General features: G+C 33.8%; 1 protein-coding gene across 1 annotated transcript; it reads left to right on the top strand.

Moving 5' to 3' along the window:
• Window positions 1-9,653: 9,653 nt before the first annotated feature.
• Window positions 9,654-21,534, top strand: LOC140435790 (uncharacterized). The gene is made up of 4 exons (XM_072524507.1): window positions 9,654-9,851; window positions 11,276-11,498; window positions 17,755-18,042; window positions 21,210-21,534. The coding sequence occupies exons 1-4, from the start codon at window positions 9,663-9,665 to the stop codon at window positions 21,497-21,499; spliced, it is 990 nt and encodes a 329-aa protein (XP_072380608.1). The 5' UTR covers window positions 9,654-9,662; the 3' UTR covers window positions 21,500-21,534.
• Window positions 21,535-21,880: the final 346 nt, after the last annotated feature.

The raw sequence follows: 21,880 nt of genomic DNA, 5'->3' as shown, positions 1-21,880 counted from the left end.
TTTTCTAACCTTCTACACTGTGGTGGCGAATTCATAATTTAAATAATAGTAGTAAAATAATAAAACATCTTTATATTTTAGTTGTTATGTATTAAGGCAAATAAATAGTAGAATAGTCAACACGTTTCTGAAAACTTATTTGTCAAAATTGGTCTTTTTCGACAAAAAGCCTACTTTATACTTCTTTAAATCGTCAAAAACAACATTGTTTTGACGCATCATACAAGTAAATTATGATTTTTTTTAAGTTATACTTCTATACGCGCGTTCGACGTTGGAAATTTGTACGGGAGTGAATCGGCAAAATCATTACATATGTAAGATATAGGTAAGATAGAGACAGAAGATATATTTTCTCTCTCTTTCTGTCTCGAGAATAAAAATGTTCCTTTTGTAAATATATTTAATATTTATTAATATTATTATTTTTTTTTTATTAATATTATTATCATGGTCAATTAAACATATGCGTAAGTAAGTTATGTATATTGTCATTTTTAAATACTTATGAATAATGCATTTTAATTTGTATTGTTAATAAGTATCGGACCGGGTTGTAAATAATAACAACAGTATAGGAAATACTACCGACTTTAATTACCACTCCAAAACGTAATGCAAAATAACAATATACATTAATTAAACCCTCGTAGCGTCTGTCTTCCTGAGTTTCTCCCCAGCTGATTGTGACGTAACCGCACTGCATGGTTGCCAATCCATCACACTCCTGGATAAATCTACTCATCATAGTCCTCCAAATACCTTGGAGGTTTTCGTATTCGAGCAGGTGGCTTTTTAACTTTAACGGCCTGCTCTACAATTTCTGGTTCTGGCTCCACAAATTCGTTTGGATGCAGAAACAGCGGTTGCGGAGTTACGAGTAGTTTTGTTTCCATCGAGGTTGACGGTGTAACTTCGTCTATTGTTTCTTGGTCACACACACACACGGGTTCTGATTTGGTTAGATGAGGACGTAAAATTTTACCATCATGGGTTTGAACTTTGTAGCTTAACGGTCCAGTGGTTTCAATTATTTTGGAAGGAAGCCACTTTTGACCACCTGGAGCAAATGACCTTGCAAATACAGTCTCGTTTTCTTGAAAACATCTGGGTACTGTTTTGCCAGAATCTTTCATCTTTTATCGGGCTGTAAACGATCAAATAATGAGCCCAATTTTCGCCCCATTAATATTTCTGATGGGCATCTCCCTGTTGTACAATGGGGTGTAATGTGCGGAGTAAGGAGATATCTGTGCAATGCTAACTGTATTTTAGTTTCTTCATTACTATCTGTCATTTTTTTTAGTGCATTTTTTACATTTTGTACCATGCGTTCCGCTTGCCCATTACTACTTGGATGGTACGGTGCAATCAATGCTTGTCTAATAAGGTTTTTCTTTAAAAAATTTTGGAACTCAGCTGACATAAAAGAAGTTCCGTTATCTGATACAACGACATCTGGGATACCATGAGTGGCAAATAAACCACGTAATCTATAGTCACAACACTAGAGGTATTTGGAACGATTTTAATCTCCAACCATTTCGAGTACGAGTCTATGATAATCAGAAACATTTTGCCTTTAAATGGACCGGCAAAATCGAGGTGTATTCTTGTCCATGGAGCCCTGGCCCACTCCCACGGATGGATTGGAGCCTTTTTTGGCATGTTTCTAGACTCCTGGCACTCGCTGCATGTATTTACTAGGTGTTCGATTTGTTTGTTGAGATTTGGCCACCAAACATATGAGCGTGCCAGTGACTTCATTTTTACGATTCCGGGGTGTGCTGAGTGTACCAAATTCAGTATTGTTTTCCTACCTCCAAGTGGAACTATTACCATTGTACCCCATAACAGGCAGTCTTGATAACAGCTAATTTCGTTTTTACGTAGTAGATAAGGAGTATATTCGTCTGAAAATTTAATTTTCTCATCAGGCCAACTGCAAAACTTTAGATAACACTGGGTCTTTCTTAGTCTCCTTGGCAATGTCTTTGGCACAGATTAGTTTGTCTGAGATATTCTCAAGCATTAAAACGTCATCTGAGCTTGGTGGTTCTGGCGCATGTACCTTTTGTGGCAATCTGCTTAGAGCATCTGAATTCTGAATTTTTGAACCTGGTACACCACTGGATATTCACGTCCCTCATCATCACGTTGACTAAGCACACAACCTACCCCGTAAGGGCTGGCATCACACGTCAAAAATAAATCTTTTTGTTCACTGCACAGTCTATGTCCTAACACAGGTTCTTTCGCTAAAATTGCTTTTAATAAATCGAAAGCTTTTTGTTCTATGAAACGCCACTGCCAGGGAACGTCCTTTCGGAGCAATGCATGTAACGGATCTGCAAATGTTGCCTTGTCCTTTAGAAAAACATGATAAAAATTTAAAAGTCCAAGAAAAGCTTGCAACTCAGTTTTATTGGTTGGCGCAAGCGCATTAGTTATGGCCGCGATTTTGTCTTTAGTCGGGCGTAAACCGTCTTCACTAATTTGAAAACCAAGAAACTATATAGTTTTTGTTCGAAAAACGCACTTTTCTTTGCGCAAATGCAGTCCGTCTTCCTGGAAACGCGATAATACCGCGCGCACTTTTGAATCCAAGTATATTTCTGAGCTACCGACTATTAAAAGGTCATCGTAAAACGGGAATACCCGTTAATCTACTGTCTATGAAATTTTGAAAAATTTGTGGAGCCACTGATATACCGAACTGTAAACGATTGCATTTAAAAGCCCCTTTATGGGTAATTATTGTTTGTGCTTGAGCAGCTTCGCGGTCTACACTTAACTGCAGATATGCTTGCGTCATGTCCAGTTTTGCAAAAATTTTACCGCCCGCAAGTGTGGATAAGATACCCTGTACCGATGGCACTGAATAAGGTTCTGGATTTAACGCTAAATTCAATGTGAATTTGGAGTCATCACAAATCCTAACCTCCTCGTTTTCTTTGCACACAGTCACAATTGGGGTGCACCATTTTGGGTGCGTAATCGGTTCTAAAACCCCTTTTGCAATAAGCCTGTCCAGTTCAACTTCGATTTTGTCTTTTAGCGCAAATGGAACTTTACGAGCTTTACACATAACCGGCTTTACATTTTTGTCAAACGAAAAACTTACTGGGGGACCCCGGTAAGATCTCAAATCTGTATTAAATACATCTGGGTACTCTTCTGAATAATTAATCATTGATAAAATTTGACTTACCCCAGCTATAGTTAAACCTAAACTATTAAACCAGTTTCTGCCGAGTTGACTGACGCGATTTCCTTCCGTGACTATGAGAGGACCTCTCTTTATCTCCACTTGACACTTACTCAATGTGGGTATCACTGTGTTTTGATAGTCCCGTAAAATAACACTGGATTTATCTATTTTAGGTCGATTTTCACTAAAGATTTTATGGTAGGTTGACTTGCTTGGAGTCAACCTCCATTTTCACTTTTTGGTCATTGAGTAGCACATCTATTAAAATAAATATTTACCGGTAATAATATCTGACGTCACGTTATTTAACGAAAATTCATAGTCACTACTTTGATCAAAAACACTCTTAGTGTTCCCCGAAACCGGCTTGGTATTGGACGTAGATTCCACGGTAGTCTGATGTACTTTGCGTTTGTGATTTTGGTTCTTCTTTTTAGCAAAACAAGCTATTTACATGTGTCCAACTTTCCTGCAATATGTACAGTTTGATTTAATGTGTTCACAAGTTTCAGGAGAATGTTCCCTTTCGCACCGAAAACATTTCTTCCTTTCGCGATTACCTAATTGTTGTTTGAACTGTCCCTAGTTGATTTTTACGAAAACTTACCGCGTTTACATCTGCGCTCGACTCACTTTCCACGGCCACCTCGTGTGCAAGGCACATGTCTTGCGCGTCCTTAAGTTTTAACTTATCTGGGGCTAGCAATTTTTGCTGTAGCGATTGTGTCCGTAATACCACAAACGAGTCGGTCACGTAGCATTATGTCAAGGCTAGCTCCGAAACCTCAGGGTTCTGTCAATTTTCGTAATTCTTTCAGATACACAGATATTGTTTCACCAGTCTGTTGATTTCGACGATAGAACTTAAACCTGCACACAATTTCCGACGTTTTTGGAGAAAAATGCTTTTTTTAACTTAACTATGATTTGGTCATAAGTTTTATCAGACACTTTGCACGGCGCGACCAAAGATCTAATAATCTCGTATGTATTTGGACCACACAAACTTAAAAATGTAGCTTTTTTCTTATCAGGGTCCGTAATGTTATTTGCTGTGAAGAAGAAATCCATACGCTCGACATATGATTCCCAACCTTTGGAGTCACCCACTTTAAACTGTTCGATGTTTCCGAATGCTGCCATCCTGCACACGCTTTGCTCTATTTATCACAGGGACGAAATAATGCACTTAGATAACTGGCACACACACGAATCCCATCCTCGTCGCCAAATAATAAGTATTGGTCCGGGTTGTAAATCATAAAAGTATAGGAAATACTACCGACTTTAATTACCACTCCAAAACGTAATGCAAAATAACAATATACATTAATTAAACCCTCGTCGCGTCTGTCTTCCTGAGTTTCTCCACAGCTGATTGTGACGTACAATGGTTGCCAATACATCACAATTGTATTATTATATTCAATTATGTTGCGTGTATTGTACTGTATTTTTATATTAATAACAAAATAAACAATGCATTTTACTGCAGAGTGTGTGTAAAACAATTTTTTGCATTCAACTCCTTTCATACATATATTATTATGAAAAAAAAACATTTTCATCAAAATATTGATTCAATCCTTCATTTACTATACTCCTATTACAGGTCAAATGTTGTTTATATACAGCAAATGATGCACCATATACCTATATACCTAATTCTGTTTCTCTTTCTGCTCTCTCTTACCTATAGCATTACATTATGTAATGATTGTGCAGATTGACTCACATATAAATTTGTAACGGCGAACGTGTGTATAGAAGTATAACTTCTATCGGTAGTTCCACTGGACTGCCACACCCGTTTTTTTTTTGATAGATGTCTCAACATCGAAAAAAGCTTTCTCGAGCCAAGTATGGAAAAAGGAAACGGCAAAAAGAAGACCTAGTTAAAAAGCTAGTGGTTCACTAGAATACTTTTTATTCCCAACAAGATCACATGAAGCAGCATCAACTCTCCGAGCCCGTGATGCAACTGTAACTGAAACGAAATTGACAGTGTTCCATAGGAATGAACAAAAGAAGGATTTGTCGAATACCACAACTCATGGAAGGTTTCTTTTTTAGCACAAGAACAACGTTTTAAAGAAGTAAATTTTGAAAACATTCACGTTCATAAGGATCCTAGCTATTGGCTATTTTTTTATTGGACAAAATTAAATAAACTCTGATAGAATTAGGTCCTACCCAATTGACAGAAGCCTTTTTACTTTAAATAAAAAGAAGATTGTGCAATGGGGAAATAATTCCAAGAGTTTGGCTGTTTAGTGTATTCTAAATCAGAAGATTGCCTATATTCTTTTTCTTGCAAAATATTTCAAACTTTTTCTAGTTGTTGTGTTAAGGGTTATAATGATTGAAGACATTTAAGTAAGGTTATAGAACGACAAAAAAATCAAAAGGTCACATTTGTAATACAAAATCTTGAATTGATTTAAATCGAATTTAAAATTTAAAAATTATAATTTATATATAGCGACCTGCGAATGTCAGCTACATGTGAAAGTAAGCTAGTGAAAGTATACACTAAATAAGTAATGTGAAAGTTTAAGTTCTACGTTTTTTAGGCATATTTTAACTGCCTTACATTCGAGGGTTGCTTCAAGCGTAGTTTCTGAGAGAACGGTTCATTTTACAAAAAAAAATGCTAATAAACAATTTTATTCAAAATTATCTCAGCTACATTTTCTATTTGAAATATTTTTTCTACGACCTAGAAGTAGTCAACTTTTTTGAATATTTTTTGGCGTCCCAAAACTGACATTCTCAGCAAAGTTCAACTTGTTCTTATGATTTTTAGAGGTTCAGTGGCATTTTCGTCTCTGACGACAGACGTATAAATAAATTTATTTATTTATAACAAAACTAAAGCATATTTGGAACTTGATGATGCGTTTTTTAGGTATTGTTGTATTTTTATTAATCTAATTTATTGTCTTTATTTATTATCAAAGGTTCTATTTATAACACTTACAAATTTATTAAAGTCTTTATTAGAATATTCACTAATTTATCACAATATTTATTTATATTTATTTCCGCGTACAATTATATCTCGATCTAAAAACTGGACTTCATATTCAAAAACTAACTAACTGTTTACAACACAATTCCTCTTTAAATATAAAATACAGTTAGTCGAGAATCCCTTCGAAATTCGGACGGTGACCTTCTCGACTAGTATAGAAGGAATCCCACAACAAACCGGTTCTTTAAGAAGGGCGGAGAATTCAATAGAATAGAATAGAATTAGAAAGAATATGTTTACAGTTTTTATGAGTCATAATTATCGTAACAGTATCTCTATTCAAATTATATTGGAATAAAAAAGAATGAAGAAAATGGCTTTATTGGAAGCTAAGAAAATAAATTTTTTTACGTATAACGATTTTAAACTTTAAAATTATATTTTCTTCAACCTAATTTTTTTGATATTTTTCACGTGTAATACCAATGGTTTTTACTATTATAATATATGTTATAAATATCTTGGGGCACTCTATAGTGCCCACTGCAAGAAACAACAACCTTCGTTTCCAACTATTAATTCGTCAAATTCGACTGTGTAATAGGTACAGTCAACTGAGTGGGAGTCGGTAGGAAAAGAGCATTAATAAAACACCTCTTCCAACAAATTATACAAATCCTCTCCCTTACCGATACCCGCCTTAAAATCCCCTCAATTTTACAGGATATACAGCAAACGCCAGTTAACTTGGCGTCGTAATACGCACAACGTCACTGAGAAATAGATTATGTTTACGCCCCATGATTCTCCTATTGGTTTACTATTTTTGATAAGTAGTTTCAGTGGCGTAACGGTATAGTTCAAATAATTATTACACAATTAAAAAAGTAGCAATATTTTTTCGCAAGCTTTAATATATCATTAGAAAGGTGAAATTGTTATTATTTTTTTAGTCAAATTAAATAGAAAGATACTGGTTTATATTATCTCTTTAATTTAACATACAAAGGTATTTTTCAAAGAACATTTTGTCTCTCTTGTTATCCTTTTGATTGTTCTGATGGAAATTCCTGTAAAAGTAACTATAGTGATTCATTTTATCTAGTATGTAAGTATAAAAAAGTTATATTTACTGCCATACCGAAATACAGTACACAATATATTCATGTGCTAATAGGTGTAATAATTTAAGTATGTTAAAAAATGTCTTTTAATTATCGAGAGTAAGACCGATGTAGATACAATAATTATAACTTCACAAATTTTTGCAAATATGTTTATTTAAAAAGCTATGCCTTTGCAAACTTGAATATTTTGGCCATGTTATGCGACACCCAGAGAGATATAATATACTCCACTTAATAATACAAGGCAAGGTAGACGGAAGAAGAGTGGACAGGTCGAAGAAGAACGTCATGGCTTAGAAACCTGAGAGAATGGTTTAACAGATCTTCTGCATCCCTTTTCCGAGCTGCCGTCAACAAAATTACTATAGCCAATTTCATAGCCAACGCTCGATAATCGAGCACGGCACATGAAAAAGATTAATGCCATATGATACAACAACGAAAGTACGGTATACTTACTAGAACTAAAAGAGAATGAATTAAGCAGATATGACTAATAAAATATAAAGGCAAAGTTAAAAACTCTCGATTATTTTTAGTTCATTTGATAGCGAATTAAAATTAATTTATTATACAAACTTATCTGTTGCTTTAGCTGTTGTTTCTTTCACAGTTTTCAAGGAATCTGCTTCGAGCTTAAAATTTTTGAAATAATTAAACACATTATATATATGATCTCACGAGATTGTCCATTAATAACAGAATTAGTCTTTCTATTACTTTCTAACGCCATCATTTAAAGAAACTGCCACAAACACACTTAACCTGAAGCCTGAAAAATAACAGCCGCACTTTTGTGTTACGCACCTGACTACTAGGAGGAGACTAATGACAACCACCTTTGTGCGCCTCGCCAACTTAAGTGGCGTTGACAGTACATACCATGCACCTAAAAGCCAGGTCTGTCATGGAAATGGTTTACTAATCCACCAAAGCATATCTACCTCACCTCACATCCCTCCTCCAAATACCCTTAACCTGCCCCATGATATCGACTACCTGGCCGTTGACATCCGCCTACCAAATAACAACGATATTAGGATAATCTCTTACGACAAGCCTCCAGACATACCCCTTTCCGTACATCTTGTTGAGTACTTTTCCACATTCGACAAGGCGGTTTTAATGGGCGATCTTAATAGCAGACATACTTAATTTGGTGATACCTCCACAAAAGTCCCGGGCTGAATGCTCTCAGACCTTCTTCTAGAGCTGCCCTTTTCTAGAATCACCAATAAAGAACTCACGTTTTTCAACCACCGTGAAATGTCCATAGTCGACCATATCTTTTGCACGAACAAAATGCTAGATAAATTCGACGATGATGTTTCATTGGAGATTCAATAACCTCTGACCATCTCCCACAATTAGTCAAAACTGACTTCTATTCTCCTCCAACAATCAGAACTGCTATCTACAGGCCAGATTATCGTAAAGCAAATTGGGAACTATTCCAAGAACACATTAACCAAAACCACTCAGAGTTAGGTAACATGTCAACGCGTACTGAAGTTGACACAGGGATTTCCAAAATTGAAAAGCTTCCCAAGAAGCCTCATCCCTAGCTATTCCAATTATTAGATTTAATCTATATACTCCAGCTCTCCCACAAAAAATCATCGAAACAATCAAAGCAAAACGCAAAATGATCAGATAGTATAAAAATTCCGAGACTCCCTCATCAAAGCAGAGTATAACAGACTCTCGTCGTCAATAAGGTTGGAAGTAAACAAGCTGAAACAAAAACAGTGCTAGATTATGGAACCAATTCAAAATCCTAACAAAAAAAAAATCGACCACGCTCACATAGAAAAAAAGGGTAAGGATAAGTCAATTATTATTACTGAAGTTATCACACAACTTTTTCTGCAAAAATCCGAATGCCACCTCTCACACCTTGTGTAAAAAATTCCACAAGGTAAAAGTTTCGTTTTAAAATTAACCGTAATATTTGACTTGCTGGAAATTAAAAATTTGACGTTTATTGTTTAAAAAATAGCAATAATTAGGAAAAAATGTGTAAAAATGGGAGTTTTTCCTTTAAATTTTTTCGACTCCCTAACATAACTTACAGCCTTCATATTTCGCCTAGAAAAAAAATATATAATACGACTGAAACGTGTGCTAAAATTCATTAGGATCGGTTTAATAGTTTTTATAAAATAATTTTCCAATCCAGGGTCTGCGAAAAATTACAAATTTCGAAAATTATGCTGGGCCCAAAATTAGCAAATTTTTCTATTAGTTTATATGTCTAAAGAGTGTACTTTGAATACTCAAAAAAGATATGGTTTAGATCTCCAACTTGTTGAATTTTTATATACTTCACTGTGACATTTTGCTTTCCAAAATGTCAAAGCTTTTTAAACACTCTAGCGTTAATTTAAGGGAACGTATAGCTGCCGATCCCAATTTTTATAAAGGATGTGATAAATTTACTTTTCCTAATGGAGACACCTATGAAGGAGAATTTATTGCGCATAGAAAGGGACTTGTATGGAGAGAGGGAAAAGGGACGTATTCTACTCAAGATGGACAGGTGCGTATTATGTGTCTATCATTTACCTCTAGCTAAAATCGTCAAATTATTGTATGTGATCATCGATATAATATACTAAGGATGAAACTTATGAATAAATACTTATGTTCAAAGTAACTTAAGCCAAAGTAGATTTTGCATAATAACTGTGAATTGGTATTATGAATAAATACTTGCGTGCAAAGCATCGAGTTAGAATATATGGAGAAGCTATGAGCATATTAACGTGTGTATTAAAAACGGCGTAGGTAGACGTGGCTAACGATGATACCAATATGGCGGTGGGATCATGGCCGGACTCAATAATATTAAAACTACTATAAAAATATGACTAGTTATTCAGAAGATTTAATCATAATCTAAAAAAGTGCAATACATTTTTAATAAACTATGATTTATTTATCCCGCGGTAAACACTAAAAACACGATATATTATAGGTACATAAAGATAAATTAATACAGTCAAATACTATTAATTTATTCTCTGAAGTACGGGCCATTACTTTGTTTACATATGTGTATACTAACCTGTAGAACGTTATTCCTGAAGATTTTTTATTAACATTGCTTCTGCTACTGCAACTACGTTGAGAACAAGAAACCATTATTATGCACTATCGCAATATATTATTACAGTTTCTATAAAAGTATTATAAAACTAAAAATATTCGAAAAACAACAAACGTAAACAAACATGTACGATCTGTCAAAATTGTCAAAACAATCTTAACAATATGGCCGAAGTGAGGTCGTTTTTAGTCACGTGATGCCCTCTCCATAGATTCTAACTCGATGGTGCAAAGTAGCTAGTAACAATGGCCGACTCTTGTTTGCGAAATGACAGTGGTGTACTAAAAAAATTCTCTTGTTACATATATATGTACAATAATTATTTATTTTCGATGTTATCTGCATTTGAATAAAAGAAATAATGACCTGTAATATTGTAAAATTAAAAAATTATGATTTTTATAACATAAAAACAAATAAAACATATATATTTAACAGGTACGTAGTTGCGCATCGCACGCCACTGATGTCACTGGATGCAAAATATTAAAAATTTAACGAACTTATTGATTTTCTAAAAAATATATAATAAATTATTGACTTAACATATAATATTACCTGTTTAACATTAAAATATCGAGAATAACTATATTCACGTTAATCAACTGTCAAATTCACGTCGGACATTGTAGCTAGTAATGTGACGTCAGTTCCGTCGTTTATCAGCTACATGTAAAAATATCAACATGTTCCATTCTTAGTATATTATACCGACGTATGTATCCTTTAAGCTCTATAAAAAGAGAGAGGGAAAGAGGAACAAATGGCTCGAGAGTAAATTAAATGTTTATTGCATTATGCAAATAATTTATCAACAAAATATAACAATTTTAATACATTTTTTGTATAAGTAGATTTATAAAGGAACTTGGTTTAATGATAAGTTGGTAAAAGAAGAAGAATGCGAGGTAACTTACCAAGATGGTGCACAGTACCTGGGACATATTGATAATGGTGAATATGTTGGTTCTGCTATGTATACTGTTGACGAAGGACTTCATGTTTTGGCCGAGTTTGCCGGGAATAAGCCAATCGGAAATATAACGCTACTAGATCCAAAAGGAAGGCAATGGAATGGTAAATGTGACAGTTTATTTTGTTTTTGTTTATTCTGTAACCAAAACATTCTTAAATATTCTTTCCGATTCTAGTCGTCTCGATGTATTATTTGTCTTTCTCTATTATCTGGAGTGATATGTATGTTGTCTTCGCATTCAGTTTTCTTCCCTTTATAATCAGCACGATTTCTTGTCATTTTCTATTAATTATCTCTCTCTTCTTCTTCCTCCCCTTATCTTTACCTCAAGCGAGATATAACTTGTCTCTGGTACTTGTCCTGAGACCATTGTAGCAAACTGTCTTTTCATTAAACATCGACAAAAAGTTATAAATAATAATAAGAAGTTATAAATAAAAGCAAGTAAGTTTCTTATTGGGAATTTAAGGATTTCTCCTGACTATACACGTTAAATCTCTAAAAGGTACAGGTTTCAATTTTAGTATTTGATATCAGACAATCAGCACCTATCTTCTAAAATTTAATCCAATAATTTTTTGGATGTTCACGTTTTTGTCCCCGTGACGTTTCTTTCATCTGTATGGATTTCTCTTTGGTCTCCTATGTAGAACTGAATATAGCAGACTTTAGTTCAATAATATCGTCCATATGTCCAGCACGAAGCTGTTGGTAATAGGACTTTCAGAGCTCTACAATGAGCCCGTTGGTTTCTGGAAAGAATGGGATCTGCAAATTCAAATTAATGATTTATTATTTGCTAAAAGAGGCGACCGGTTTCGGGCTTTACAATTTATACCCCATCATCAGGACAATTTAGTTTAGATCAGAACCAAATCCTTTAAGTTTCTATTAGTGAGCCTGATATACGTATAAATATAAATTGAATATAAATTGTAAACCCCGAAAACGGTTGCCTCTTATTACATACTACCAATACCTAATTTGAGTTGCGAATACCTGTCTCCCCAGTGCTAACGGAGGTTTCCATGGTATGATGATCTAGATAATATCAACACCCAATAATTGATGTCCTTAAGATTTGAATTGAAGATTACTTAAATAGTCCTATTATGTTGGTATCTGTCCCAATGTTTTAGGAAGTAGCTATGTTGTTTGGCCCTTTTTTGGGACCTCCGTTTTTTTTGTTAACTTTGCATCCATTGTAGATATATGACCTAATGTGAAAAAAGGTGCGGCCTAGTAGCTCTAATAGAACGTTCGTGGCTGTTCTTTTTACATGCAGGTTTGGTCACTGTACAATATGCTTTTACTTTGTGTGTTGCTGTTGTCCTAGTCATCATCATCACATCAAGCTCGAGCTTAAATACGATCGAGTTATTATCTAATTATCTCTATATAATTGTCATCATGTCGTATCTTTTCTATTCGGTAGTAAAAATTAACTTTTAGTAAAAGCTAAAAGCTATACTTCTAACAGAATTATATTTGTATCACATAACTATCCTGTATATAAGCTTCGTCCATTTCCTATACACTTTTATATTCATATATTATATATTCATTCTGATCTTCTCATTTAATTACTGCTGCACCTGGTGGTATGTTCTGAACGAATTCTGGCTGGAAGCTCCTGAAGTGGAGGGTAGTGCAGCTAACTTGAGTAGAGAATATATATATACTGCTTTGCAATAGCCTCCAAGTAAGACTGATGGCGAAAACAATCTAGATCTTCCATGTTCCTGGCACCAAACATCGTAAGAAATAAATGCTTGCCGTAGGCTTGCATTTACCTAGACGGTGTAATTTTTCCCTTCTTGTAGATAGCTGATACCGTGTCACATCCTGTAAAAACGTATATTACAGGGAGTACATCCTTCATATTCCCAATACCCTGCTGAATGTCAGCAATAGTGTAGACTTTTTTCTGCTGATTGCCTTTCATTGGTACTGTCATTTTCAATTTCTTCTCTTCTTCTTCTAGTGCGAGGACAGTCAACAAATCTAGTAAGTCCGTATTATTACCAATAACGTCTTTCATTCTATCTAAGATTCAACGTCTTTCTTAGCTTCATCAATAGCTGTTAAAACTATTAATAATTCATCGTCATCCGATGCTTGATGAACTGTACAACAACATCTTTGCAGGTGTACTGTAAGAAGTGAAATAAGGCCCATTCTGTTGTTAATGTTAGTTGAAAATACAATTTGGTTTATATTTACATGTATTGATGGATCTTCAACTTTTACTTCAATGCTAGAAAATGCTCTGCGTAGGTGCTCTTTATCTTTTGTATTTCCTTTTTGGTATCCATCAAATACAACAGTCGCTGTTACGTAATGAGTAATTACGTAGTCTCTGTATTGCTCTCAAATCTGTTTAAAGGTAGCTGGACATCGCCATACAACACGATGAAGGAGGTGACCTCCATGAATGATGTATGACATTTTCCCTGAATCTAGAGTACATAATGATTATTTTGTGTCTGGAACCAAAACAGTAACCATTGAAGATTTGCTTCCTTTTCTCATCAAGCCAGATTAGTCGAACAAAGATAGAGGATACGCACATAGTTCTGATTGTGCATACCATCCGATGTAAGAGAGTGTTTGGGTTTACACATACCGTGGTGGTGTTAATTGTCATCGACCTGGTTATAGAGGGTAGGGACTTAACAGCTAACTTTCTTTTCAAGTGTATCTCATTGAATGTTTTGTTTTCAATATCTTCCAAAGCTAGGGTTCTGACTTCAAACGCTTTATCACAGTTCACGTTTTCATCTCATATAACGCATGTTGACAAGGAAGAGAGTTCAGGTGCTTTAATGTCTTAATACTTCTTACTTATTTAATTTTTTTACGGTTTGTAAATTTTAACATGTTTATTTCGAGTTTACTTAAACAATTTTCAAAACTAATCTGCTTATTAATTTCTCGTAATCTTATATAGCATGGTCTACATGTACACCCTCCGAAACTTTGGAGCTGTTTGTTTTAGAGGGATTATGCCATCGAGCAAAAAGACAGAAGAGGGAATGTAAAGGTAGTGAGGGCAAAAATATTGTTAAGCGGCCACGGCCCCTAGACGGTCAATATTATTATCAATATATTGGACAATAATTTATATTTTACAATATATTGATCGTCTGTAGATCATATTGAATGATTGCGCAATATATTGTGTCAATCTAATGACTGATTTTTATTGAGCAATATTGTAAATATTGCGGCGTCTGTGCAATATTGGTTTAGTTTCGTTTTAACTTTAACACTCTTGTTGTAAACATCGCGGTAGGGCAAAAAATATGTCTGCAAAGGAAAATGGGAAGAAAGAAAGTTTATTATAGAGTGCATCATTGTGTATCGGTCGTTACCGGCTTTGTGGAATGTCAAGAGTAAAGATTATTGTAATAATATTTAAAAAAATGAACAGTACGATCAATTGGTCCAAAAATACAGAGAATATTCTCCAGCTGCTAATAAGTTGTAATTAGTGACAAAATTCAATTCAATCCATTCTTTTATATTTCTTGCTCTGTTTTTGACAATTTTTTCACTAATCCCAAATTGTTTATGGTTCTGTTATTAGATGTTAACTTCAATACTCTAATGGGCAGGTTTATATATCACGAAAAAGAAGCAGAGCTTGAAAAATTTTAATTTCATTTGATTTTAAGGTATTTTACAATCGCAATTTTTTATCAAGATCATTTTTTGCTAAAATTAACAATAATTCTTGTCTAAGACACATTCTGAAAAATATTTTATAGCTACTGTTTTATGACCTTATAAAAAAACATGAAATATTTTCCTAATTAAAACTATCATTAAGTTAAAATTTGCAAAGTTTATACTAATTCCATTAGATAAATTAGAACCCCTACACCACTGTATGATTATTGTGAAGTGTCGTAAAATTTAAATTTGGCGTCTTTGCATTTCCGGATATGTCTGCCATATTAAGAGGCCACTTTTATGAATTTTGGTCTGCTTTTCATAACGATTAGGTTCCCTCTTTTGTCTTTTTGCTCGATGGATTATGCATAGGGCCTTTTTTCAAATTTAATGTAGAACATTTTTGTATATAACATTGTTGTTCACACTAAACTGCATAGTTTTAGAAATATTGACGAAAAACTTAAAAACCTATTAATTTACCACTTCTTTTTTACTGGGAAATATATGGACCATAAATATAGAACAATTTGGTGTTGGGGGAAAACTTTTACTTTGGATATCGGGGTTAGGTCTTTTTTTGGAACAATTGTACCATACTAATATGATAAAGGGAAATCACGATTACATACAATTTAATATGACATATAATTTTAGTGGCGTTCAAAAGTTATATTTCAACAGAGGTTGTCATAAACGTAGATGGTAGAGACATAATTTTGTTTTTACGTGTATGATGTATAATAAATCAGACTTTATTCGCTAATTTGAATTATGTGAATTAAGCTGGGATTAAAATAAAAAAGTTTTTGAGCTAAAAGTTTATTAGCATTTTAAAATGACCGGTTTTTATGCACCTGAGTGTATAATATAATTATTTCATTTAGTTCCATCTAAAAATATTGAAAAGCATTAGAAGAAAATCCTCTACACACAAATCATTTTTTTTTTCATACGCGTCCTGTTATAAACCGCTGGTACTGCAGCTACTTGCCTTATCTTCTCCAGCATCTTTCATTCCTTCATGATACCCATTCCAGGATTCTGTAAGCTGTACTAGCTTGTGCATGTTTAGTTGATGGTAACCATATGTTTTCGGAGTGATTTGGTATTCTCCAAAAATTGTTTGCCACATACGATCTAAGGCCTCACAGTCTTGGAAGATATGGTTCACTGTTTCAGATTTTCTGCTAGAGAGTCTAAAGTTTAAGTCTCCATGACAGCTCCATTGTATCCAGGTATCCCTTGATTGAAACATATCAAGTAAGGAACCTTGTTATGATTCTAAACTGATTCCTACTTGTTTCCGCAGTACTTTATCCCTATTATCACATGCCCTTCCAATATACATTTTGCAATGTGTTTGATCGGGTATCTTTTTACAGTAAGAGATATGTTGCCTTCGATCCAGGCTCTTCGGTGGCGGACGATGCTTTTTAGCACTCCAAAGGCCGGTTTTAAACATACGTATTTTGTAGCTGATACTCAACAAGTGCGTCAGCTCTTTCATTGCCGTATATTCTCCGGTGACCTGGAATCCATGCCAGTATCTCATTCCCGCTCCCATTCCGCCAATCTGTCGAGTTCCTCTCGTCATTCCCACACTAGGCAGTTCACCTTTGTGCTTATGAGTGCCACCACGTGGCTTTTTGCGCATATACTGCTTCAGTTTGAAAACCCTTATGTTATTTTCTCTTGCACACTGCAAGATTGCAAAGCTTCCCTTTATAATTATATGTAAAGAAGGGAGATCAAATAGGGCTTCCATAGCTGCCATTGGTGTGCCCCTCATAGTCCCTGTGATTTCGAGGCAAGCAAGTCTTCGCATCTTGCTTCGAATGAGGATGGCACTTTTTTGCTGCTCATTTGGCCACCATACCACTGATGCATATGTAATTGCTGGTTTTACTACCACCACTAACATAAGATTTCTGGTTTTCACTTATTCCAAGAGTACGTTTGGCTACCATTAACGTAGTCACCACTCTCTTGGTTATTGGTGCTGCCGATTCCAAGTAAGTTTTTAGTCTAATAATACTCCAAGATACTTTACTTCACTCACCAGATTTAGATGTGTACCATTAAGGCTTAGAGGACGCAATAACTCTAAATTCCTCCTGGTAAATTTCATGAATTTGGACTCGGACGTTGGAGGGGGGTTTATGTTAGACCCTACATTTGAATTGAAGTCTATTTTGCAACTACAGTCAGAATCGGTTGCATTATATCTCTGACTGTGCGATTAACTTTGCCGTGGGCTAAGATGATCAGGTCATCCACATAGCCCAGGACATGATGCCTTACGTTGCTGAGTCTAGTTACTAACCCATCCATGACCAGATTCCACAAGAGAAGAGATAAAACTCCCCCTGTGAACAGACTCTACTTCCACAGAGCTACTTGAGCTGGTACTGTATCCCCCCGTAACGTTCCGTATATCACACGACTCCTTGGCATGCAGTCTATCCATCTTCAGCTTGTTTCGGCTATTCCTTTTAGACGCATAGCTCTCGTGATTGCTTCATGGGAAATGTTGTAGAATGCACCTTCTATATTTAGAAATACACCCAACTTCACCTCTTGAATTTCCAGGATGTACACAAAACCATTAGTTCATTAATGTTTTTTTAATATTGTTTTAATAATTTATATAATTAATAACAATTTTGCATTATTTTTTAGCAAATGCAGGAGATACATGTGCGCTTTTTCTTCCAGAACATACATTTTTCAACGATATAGCAGCCAGTTTAGGCAAAGGAAAGCCTAAAATTCAAAGAATAAGAGAACATTCAGTAAAATTGCCAAAACCACAACGCAAAATGAGTCTACAAAAATTGGAAGATAGAATTTTTGCTAAGTCGAAAAAAACTCCATCTGATTTAAAATTCGAAGAATCACAATGGTATCAGAACTATATTAAGTTCAGAAACGTGTATGACAATATAAAGGAGAAAATATCGACATCAGGTTTGATATCACAGAGCATATTTATTCATGTACCATATTTTTTATGTATTTTATATGTAAATTTAAATAATATTCTATACACAGCCAAAAAAATTAGGAGAAATTTATGGGTCTATAATTTTTTAAGTCAAAACAAAATAGAAGTAAAACACCAAATACAAACCAAACTCCAAATATACTCTTCTAGAGATAGATTTGGGCGTTTCGGACTACCTATAAAATTTATGGTTATACATTATCATTCTCCCTTCATCAGTATAAAATTCTGATTCACAACATAAAATACATGTACCTATGTATAACATGTTTTTCGAGTACTAATCTTATATAACTTATATAAGTTATTAATTTAATGCTAAGCATTTTAGAATTCTCCTATTTACTACGTTTTTTCCTTCGACACTTTTTCACATGAAACTATTATAGAGTCGCCACCAAATCTTTGGAGTTCTCGTACTGCAGCAACAAAGTGTGTTCACGGGATGATTGTAAACACGTGTTTGAACATCAAAACATGTACAAGATAGATACATAGATATATAGTACATTTGTAAGATAGAGTATAGACTCATCAGTGAATAATGTTGGCGTTCAATACCGAAATTGTCGATTAATGAGCTAATTAGAAACATTTAAACAGCATATTTTGTGATAAATTGTTAAAATCGGTTCTTAATGATCTTCTGGGTTTAAAGTTAGTTTCTTTTAATCGATTTGTAAGAGTTAAGTCGAAAACATCTAATACGTGATATGCTGAAATGGGAATTTGAAGATTATTTGCTATTATTTTTATTTGCTTTTTGCTTGTTGTATCCATGAAATTCTCAGCATATGTCTGTATACATAAATCTCAAAGGCGTCTATTCTTTTTTCTGTTTCAGAGTCCATTGCCAATTTCACAGCCATTGAACAAGACAGAGAAAACATATCATCTAATCATTCTAGTTCTGAGCTCCAAATATTGTAAATGATGTTTTTTTGTTCATGAGTGATTTCCTTGCTTGTTCGATTCTTGATAGAATTTCTTTTTTTTGCTTACATTGATTTTTGACATTTTCTCCCAAATATTTATCTCTTGGCATACAAATGTACGTTTATTCCTGTCTTTATAAATACAAGAATTTTAGTTCTGGAAACGTTTAGATTTAAACAAACATTCTATGACAAAGTACTGAATTCATTATACATATTTATTATTTCCACATCTTGTCTATTAGGACCTTATTATTATTAGGTGCGAATGGTCAACCCCCTACACTGACACTTTTGAATATATAGCCAAAAACGTAAAAAAACACGTTTCTCGATCTTATTTTCTCTCGTTATAACCAAATTTGCCTATAGAGGGTTAAGCTGGATTTATAGTTTGACGGACTGTAGACGTAGACGCACTGCAGACGTAACAAACGGACTGTAAATATTATTTCAATTTATAAATTGACGGAGTGGAATTTTTTCGCATGAGTAGAAACAGTGGCTAGAGTTGGTAAACATGATACTATAATATCCTTTTATTATTTATTATTATTATTTTATAAATTCTTAACGTTCATTGTAACAAATAGTCAACAAAATCAAAATTCGCATATGGTGATAAACAACTTTACAAAATGGTGGGCGTGCCAGACAGTTCACTTTGGTTGACAGCACAAAATTCTTCCTTTTGATTGGCCAAACGCAAGTAACGCACTGTAAAAGATGAAAGTTGGTCAACTCTTCCGTTGCAGTGCGTTTCACTTACGTTCCGTCGTGCGTTTACGTTCATTTATAAATAAGAGTACACAAAATTCTATATTGATCTTTTTCCAGTGCGTCTACGTTTACAGTGCGTCAAACTATAAATCCAGCTTTATAGTTCAATAGAAATTTCACGGGACATCTAATGTACCTCGTTATAAGCGAAACCTCGTAATAACCGTGTTCGTTATAGAGGGAGTATACTGTATACTGTATATATATATATATATACTTGTAAGTTATATAATATATAAACTGAGTTTTCGACTTTGACGGTTTCGGATTTTATTATACCAAGCTGTTGGCTCTCTGTATCGAGTCTTCACTCGGTATTTTGGGGGTTCACTCTCTTAACTTTCTAGATCTCTTCACTAGTATACATTTAACCATTTACTGCACAACTGTAAAAGTGAAGTGTGTGCAGTTTTGCTATATACATATATTATGGTAAGCAAATATATGAATTTTAAACTCTAATATATCACTTTAACAGCTTACCTATAATTTAATTTGTCTTAGGCTCTATTTTCCTGGCTCCGTGTTCTTGTATTTGCAATAAAGAGGACCAAAAGGAATAATAAAATACACATAAATATCCAATGTAGATTTCATCAAAGTCTTGTATAGGAAGTAAGATCAAACAAAATATCTAATATAAAATACATCAATATATTTGATCAATACACAACTCATATACCTGCTATATAAAATGAATAAAATTTTCTAACAGATCAAAATTATGACATCTAAATTGTAAACATAAAAAACATACAGATCATATTATGTTCCTAACGTGTTCTTTAATTCTATGAATCAAATCACAGTATAGACAATAACAAACAAAACCGTTTCTATTCGTATCAAAACCGATAATTTTTCAAAACATCTCTATCTCCCTATGACTGTCTTATAATTTAAAAATGTTTAATATTATGAAGAAAATCCGAAACCGTATTTTAAATTTCACTGTTCATTGTTCCGCAATATCTAATATACCGATTTGTCCTTTCAAATCTATTGACAACAAATCGTTCGTAGAATCACTTTTAATTATCAAAAACACACTTTCACTGGAGTACACTAAATGCTTATTTTTAACTTTAATTTTAAACAAAAGCCTGCTTAATTTAATATTGCTGCTATATTTAATTTCTTAAAATTTTTCTGAACGTAAAAATCGAGAATCCTAACAATCTATAATATATATATATATATATATATATATATATATATATATATATATATATATATATATATATATATATATATATATATATATATATATATATATATATATATATATATATATATGTATACATTTCTCTGTACCCATCCACATTTCTTTCTGGTTGAGTCTCTAAAACAGTCTCTTACAATATTAACAGTCGAAGAACGAAAGTACAATTGATATAAAACATTCTTAATTTTAGGTCAAGACGGTCTTAGCCAAGAAGAACGTGATTGGATAGAAAAATACCGCATGTTCAGAGAAAAATACCTAAACTTTATGAAGCGCAGGGAAACTTCACGTGAAAAACACTTATCAGAATTCAACTTATTAGAACTCTACAACGACATAATGCAAAACTCAGAGCAAAACTTTGTTTCAGTTTTTTATCCCACCGTTAAAGAAAACTTACAAGAAGAGGAAAAAACTGACATTGATAATACAGAAACAAAGAAGAATGCAGTTTATTTTGGAAAATTTGGAGATACTTAGCTTTACATTAATAAAAATCCATCTTGTTTTAGATATTTCAACTTGTCACTACCGATTAATCTCTCTAATACTCCTCATATTTTTGACACCTTTTGTGCTGATTTTCCATTTTTCCTGAAAACCATCAATAATACACCGGTCAAACTCTCCGACAATACCCGATAGACTTTTATTTGGCCTTGATATAGGAAAAGGCTTGTACCATCGAATAACTCTATTTAACTAGACAATTTTAATAACTATCTTATACTTAACTATAATTTTTTTAACATAAAACATCTCTTTTTTTCTTTACATACGCCAACAAGCAAAACCAGCGTAAAAATAGTTCCTCCAGATCAAGACAACCCACTAAATACATGCAATGCAATTTAAGAAAGG

This window comes from Diabrotica undecimpunctata, chromosome 3, assembly GCF_040954645.1.
Source record: "Diabrotica undecimpunctata isolate CICGRU chromosome 3, icDiaUnde3, whole genome shotgun sequence".
NCBI classification, from domain to species: Eukaryota; Metazoa; Arthropoda; class Insecta; order Coleoptera; family Chrysomelidae; genus Diabrotica; species Diabrotica undecimpunctata.
This window is presented reverse-complemented; position numbering and strand designations above follow the sequence as displayed.

Excerpts from the sequence above, each read along its gene's own strand:
- LOC140435790 (XM_072524507.1), top strand. The coding sequence starts at position 9,663 with ATGTCAAAGCTTTTTAAACACTCTAGCGTTAATTTAAGGGAACGTATA. Across the intron at positions 9,852-11,275 it reads ATTCTACTCAAGATGGACAG|ATTTATAAAGGAACTTGGTT; the intron begins GTGCGTATTATG and ends TTGTATAAGTAG. Across the intron at positions 18,043-21,209 it reads GGAGAAAATATCGACATCAG|GTCAAGACGGTCTTAGCCAA; the intron begins GTTTGATATCAC and ends TCTTAATTTTAG.